Source organism: Falco peregrinus, chromosome 2 (assembly GCF_023634155.1).
Source record: "Falco peregrinus isolate bFalPer1 chromosome 2, bFalPer1.pri, whole genome shotgun sequence".
Taxonomy (NCBI): domain Eukaryota; kingdom Metazoa; phylum Chordata; class Aves; order Falconiformes; family Falconidae; genus Falco; species Falco peregrinus.
Genome location: NC_073722.1, coordinates 1,392,057 through 1,398,056, shown reverse-complemented (window position 1 = coordinate 1,398,056; position 6,000 = coordinate 1,392,057). Strand labels below are relative to the sequence as shown.

The 6,000-nt window shown below is 50.1% G+C and overlaps 1 protein-coding gene across 1 annotated transcript in view; it reads left to right on the top strand.

Annotated features, from left to right (window-relative positions):
* The first annotated feature begins 1,114 nt into the window (after nucleotides 1–1,114).
* The window catches only part of VEGFC (vascular endothelial growth factor C), an 82,416-nt gene continuing 77,530 nt past the window's right edge, over nucleotides 1,115–6,000 (top strand). Inside the window, 2 exon segments of the mRNA XM_005236698.4 lie at nucleotides 1,115–1,759; nucleotides 1,761–1,841. Coding sequence (XP_005236755.2) covers nucleotides 1,406–1,759; nucleotides 1,761–1,841 — 435 coding nt within the window. The 5' untranslated portion in view covers nucleotides 1,115–1,405.

Genomic DNA, 6,000 nt, shown 5'->3' with positions numbered 1-6,000 from the left:
CTTAAACGTTAGATTTCATTCTGATTGCAAATGACGTGATTACTTCTTAGCATTGAAATAATTGATTTCTGTAGCAGCAAGCAGAAATACCACCTTGAGAGTGATAAGAAAGAAATCAAAAAGAACAGGGGGTACCTCGAGGCCTGCTGGGGACACCTTCATGCAGAACCCCCAGAATGTTGTTCCCTGAGCAGTTACATAATGGGATTCCCAAAGAATAAGAGCAGCATAACGTGAGCAGAGGGCCAGCATCCAGCCAAGGCAGCCAGGGATCTGCCCCCACAGTTCGTTCCCATACAATCTTGTTACCAAAATACGTATAAGTGATGCAGAATAATTTGAAATGCTTTCTAAATATTTACACGTGGTTCAATAATGCTGTTCACATTGAGCAAAGATAATAGTACAGGGAATAGAACTTCTTCCTTTTTGTAGCTGAGATTCGGGCAGGCTGTAGTGTGTTGCTTTGTTTACCAATGTGCAATCTCTTTTGGTTTTACTGTTGGTTTTTTGGGGTTTTTTTTCCACTTTTAATCACAGCGTAACTGGAACACAGTATCTACGCTGTTTTATTTAGGGCTCTGAATGGGGTGTAACTTCTGTTCAAAGAGGGCTTGTGATAGGTCACCGATAGGAAGGCTACGAGTAAATACGGCACTCTTTGGATTATTCCGTTTCTGAGATGGCCAAATCTTTTTCTCTCTGGCCAAAAAAACCCCGCACACTCGCCCCAGCGAGGCTGCCGGCGCTGCTCCGCACGAGCCCGTTAGGATTAACAGCAATTTTGGTGCACGATTTCCTTGTGTGCGCTTTGCCCGGCTTCACCCGTTGGTTTCCGAGCAGAACGACCCAAGGGGGCACTTCGCTGTCCCCTCGGGGCGGGCCGAGCCGGGCTGCGCGGGGCCGCCTGCGCCCCGGGGCACTGCGGGGCCCGGCCTGCTCGGCCCCCTCCGGCACGGGCGGCCCGTTGCCCGCGGTGCGGGGCGCTCCGCTCCCCGGGGCGCCAGCGCAGCGCCAGCGGCAGGCGGCGCCGCAGCAGCAGCAGCGGGACGAGGAGGAGGAGGAGGAGGAGGAGGAGGAGGAAGGCCGCCGGCGGCCCGCCGCTCGCCGTGCAGAGGCGCAGGCAGAGGGCGCTTTCGCCATGCGCGGCCCCCGGCGCCGCCGCGCAGCCCCCGGCGCCGCCGCGCAGCCCCAGGCCGCGCTGCCGCTGACAGCGTCCGGAGAGACCTCGGCGGCGGGCGGAGCGGAGCCCCCGCGGCCCGGCCCGGCCCGGGGCGAAGGCAGCGCCGCGGGTGCGACCGGCCGCTCGGTCCCGCTCGGCCGCTCGCTCCTCTCCTTCCCTTCCCTCCTCCTCCTCCTCTCTGTGCTTTCCACCTCCCCTGCTCCCGAGTGAGCGCAGCCTCGGATGTCCGGTTTCCTGGTGGGTTTTCTACCTGGCAAACTCCGGGTAACTTCGGTGAGAATTTGTAAAGCGGCTGGGAAAGTTGGGAGCTCCCCCGCAGGCGCCTGGGAGCTGCTGCTACCGCGTCTTCTCCATCCCACGGATTTTACTGCCTTGGATATTGCGAGGGGAGGGAGGGGGGAGAGGACAGCGAACGAGGGGGGGGAGAGGAAGAGAAGGAGCCTCGTAATTTCGCCTGCATTCCTCCAAGCGCCCCGCGGCCCGGCTGCGCGCCCGCCCCGCCGCCCTCGCACAATGCACTTGCTGGAGGTGCTCTCCCTGGGTTGCTGCCTCGCCGCCGGCGCCGTGCTCCTGGGACCCCCGGCAGCCGGCCGCCGCCGCCGCCTACGAGTCCGGCCAGGGCTACTACGAGGAGGAGCCCGACGCGGGAGAGGTAAAGGTAAGCCCGTGCCCCGGCCGCAGATGCCAGCGCGTGTGGCTCCCGGCCCGTTTGAACGGACCTCTTGGAAATCCCACCGAGGAAAATACTTGGGAGAAGACTCTTTTTTTTTTTTTTCTTCTTTTTGTGTGTGTGTGTGTGCGCTGCTGTCCTTTACATGTGAGAGAAGGATATCTTTTAAGGACACACAAAAAATTGCCTGGGTTTTCAGGTCTGCTGGAGGGAAGGTTGCACGGGGAACAGCCGTACTTACAAAGAAACGCAAAACACCTGATGGGCAGAGGCAGCCCGAGGGCTCCGCGCCGGCCGTGGTGCTGGGGCTGCCCGGCGGGCTGGCCCAGCCGCGGCGCCGCCGTTCGCAGCGGAGCTCGGACGGGGCGGGACCCCCGGGCCGCGGCGGCACCCCCGCGGGCGGGTGGCGGCCGTGCCGGGGCTGCCTGGCGGCGGGGTCCGGCGGCGGGCCGGGGGCGGCGCGCCGAGGAGCAGCTGAGCGCAGCAGCAAGGGAGGTGTGGGGGGACGGTGACAACAAACCCCGGGAATTTCCATTTGTTGAAAAGCGTCTTGGAGTTACTGACGCTGCGGGCGAGTTGCTGCTGCGTGACGGAGTTGCCGAGAGGTGCAAGGTGACACTCGGGTCTGAAAATGTTCGTTCTGCCCCGGCGCATGCTGAAGGTTGGGCTTAAATTCTCAGTTCCAGCCACAAATACTTATAATTCTGCGTTACTTTCTCTTTGCATAGGAAGTTTCATAACGTAGAATTCCCAGTACTTTGGTACTTGTGGGTTTGCAGTTCCCGGTATGCTGATGCATAAACCCGATGCCTGTGGCTGTATGAACACGCGGCATTATTGGGAAGTTCTTTGATGTCTGGGCTTCTAACAACTCTTACTCTCGTCTTGTTGTTTTGAAAGATTTCTGAAATACTTAGTGAAGGCAGTGATGACCCAGCTCATTCATTATACAGTGCAGTATGGGGCAGGGAGGGAAGTGTGTGCATTAAAAGTTGAGCAGATATTCTGATTTTTAGGTGTTTTTCTCATGCTGTTTGTTTTACTGAATGGAAAAGCTTGGGAGATTTTATCGTAACTACATGGGAAGTCAAGTTCTGATAGCGTACATTAGCTGTATTTATTTCAGGTATTCAAACTGCTGTAGACCGTATATTGTTCACAGAGTTCATGCTTTTCAAATAATACTCTGCATGGAAAAGGTTACTGAGTTTACTGTAGTCTCTTTTAAAATACTTTAATTACAGCCGAATGCTTACGCTGCAACGTTCCGAATGCTAACGTGCTATCAGTGATCATATTGCTTAAGTGTTTATCAAGTATTTTTTAAATGTAAGTATTTAAAATTGGAACACAGAATCAATCCAGCTGGTCACTCTTATCACTTAAACTATTTATAAAAAAAAAAACAACACAACAACCCAAAATACAACTTAGTGAAGGGTAAAAATACCTCAAGCCTTTCCAGGCCATGACTGTAAGTCATTATTTACTGGGTGAAACTGGCACGTGAGCTGTAAAGCCTCAGAATGGTTTATGCTGAGAAGGTAGAAAGACTCTAAACTGGAGTACTGTGCGTACTTTGTGCACCACAGCTGCCGAGATTGAACAGCTGGTAGCGAAGGTGTTCTCCTAAGTGATGCGGTATATGTTCCCATGCACGTGTTGTGGACAGTCACTCTGTTTCTTGAAGGAACCTCAGAGTCCTTGGGAGCTGCCGCTGTAGTGCATTGTGAGGAAGTGCAAGTGCTCCCTGGAAAAAGGGGAACTGTCAGCAAACCGAAGGAAGAAAGGTCAAGAGACCGGGAAGTGAGTGGGATAGCATGTGTTAAGCTATTATGTTAACAGAAAAATGTTTTTGTGCCTGACTACTGGTGAGTAGCAGTGAGAGAGAGAAAGAATGTCTCTGGATCCAAGCAGACTTAGTCATGTTGGAAGTTTTGGTTGAGAGTTTGTTGCTAGTGCTGGAATTGGTTGAGTACTGTGCATATTTGTGCCTGTGATGAGAGCATGTTGAGATGAATGTCTGAAGTAATTATGAAAGGATTAAGTAAGTAAACTCTTATGTAATTGTTTCAAGGAAAATACGATTATATTGTCAATAAAAAGCCATCTGCTTGAACTTTCTTAACTTCAATGAAAAATGCATGACCACTTGAGTTTGTGTGCATAGATACTATGCTTTCTCTGTTTTTACTTTCCATCCATACACCATACTGCTGTACATTAAACTGATGCCCAAGTGCAGATCATGCAGCCTTTTGGGTCAGCTCTTTCACAATATCTTTCTTTACTGCTATCTTAAGGACCTCAGCTTCAGCAACATTTTAAAAATAAGTATGAAGTTGAGGGTCCTCTAACATGGGAGGAAAACCTGGGAAGAAAATAAGGGTATTATGTTTTTATACAGGTAAGTGTTATGCATTAATCTTGTCCTAGAGATTTGCAGCAACTTGGAAATATTACAGGTATAAATAATAGTAGTTCTTCATACGCATGTCTTGCAAGGGCATGTTCTGCAGCAAGTGGGCACTGATAAAAATTGTGCAACGCTGCCTCCCCCCCCCCCCCCTTTTTTTTCAGCCTGAGGGTAAAGTTCATTATTTAACAAGCTTACAGGGCCCAGATTAATACTTTTCAGCTGAACTGTGTGCTAAGTGGGATAGGAATGAATCTCACCTGTAAATCACCTCTTTGAGACCTCCTGCAGTGCAGGTAGGTTGACCTGATGAGGTGACCCCCTGGCAGCTGCTCACCACCTCTCCCGACAGGACAGGAGGCTAGGCGGTCCCCAGCTCCCCCGATGTTGCTGCTGTGGAAGGCAACCTGGTATTTCAGTTCTTTCTGCTGAAGGTGAAATGGGGGAACCAGCCCTCCTGTCCCCAGACTCCCCGCAGCTTGGGGAGTATGCCCAGCAGAGATGCTCGGAGCAGCCGTAGCAAGGAGAGGGTGAGCAGCTGTGTGATACCAGTGACTTGGAACTTTAGCTCCTTGTACTGTCTATTCAGATGTTAATAACTCTTACAGTGTGTTTAGTCTATTAAACTTGTTCTTTAGGTAGTTTTGAACTGGGAACCTGTGCTGGGTATAGGCTGTCTACCTGGGAGGGCACAGTATCTACAGTAAGTAAAATAATGCTTGCTTGTTTGCTGAAGGTTTCAGAACGAACTGGAAGGACTACACAGGCATTCTGAGCGTGTATTAAAATGTCCTGGGTTATTGAAATGAAGGTGTGACAGTAGCATGTACCTAGACTGCATTAATGGTAAGAGGATAACGACAGCAGGAGTCAGTTAGTGTGCTAACGGTAATTGGAAAGAAGCCACACAGCCGGGAGGGCTTGCTGTAGCTGCACTTCATATTGTTGCATAGTCAAACCCTTAGGATTATACAAGAGCAATACTGGTCAGCTGACCCACACAGTTTTGAGAGGTTTAATGTGAGAATTCTGAGTTGTGTATTAGAATGGGACTAGCAAGTGGAAATGTTATTTGCCTGTTCTAAGGTGCATCCCTGAAAGCAGCGTTGGGGCCTCTTTACACAGATAGCAACAAGGTACAGAACAGTCTTTGTGCTGTGACTCAGTGATTTGCTTTCTGCAATGGAAACAGGTGTGTTTAATTGACTGCCATTTATCTTGGATGCTACCTCAGCTGAGAGATAACTTTTTTTTTAATTATTAGTATTTTAAGATTATTTTAAATCTGACCTAATCATAAAATGTGGCTAGTTGATGACTAATGGATTTTAAATACTGTTAGTGTGGGAGTGGGGGGAAAAGCAGTGTGTCAGTTTATGGGGTTTCCTCCTGCCACTCTATCTTGATGGTGTGATCTCAAACGTGTTGGTTTTATGGCCACCTCTTAAGTCTGTGAAGTGTTGCCTTACTCTGCGTTGTGATGTTACATGCACTGGTGAGAGAGGAGGCTAGATTTTCTGCTCTCAATACAAGCGTAAACCTCACTCCAGTACTCAAGCAGTGCTAAATTGCATGGGGAGAATGCTACTTCTTTCTGCTGTTGCTGTTTTGTCTGTTGCAACTTTCCTTTTTGTGTGAGTAGCCAGTCTCTTTTTCTCAGACACACACGTGCACACAGAAAGATGCTGTCTTTTTTTTTTAGAAGCACAATTTGTATCAGATACAATGGGA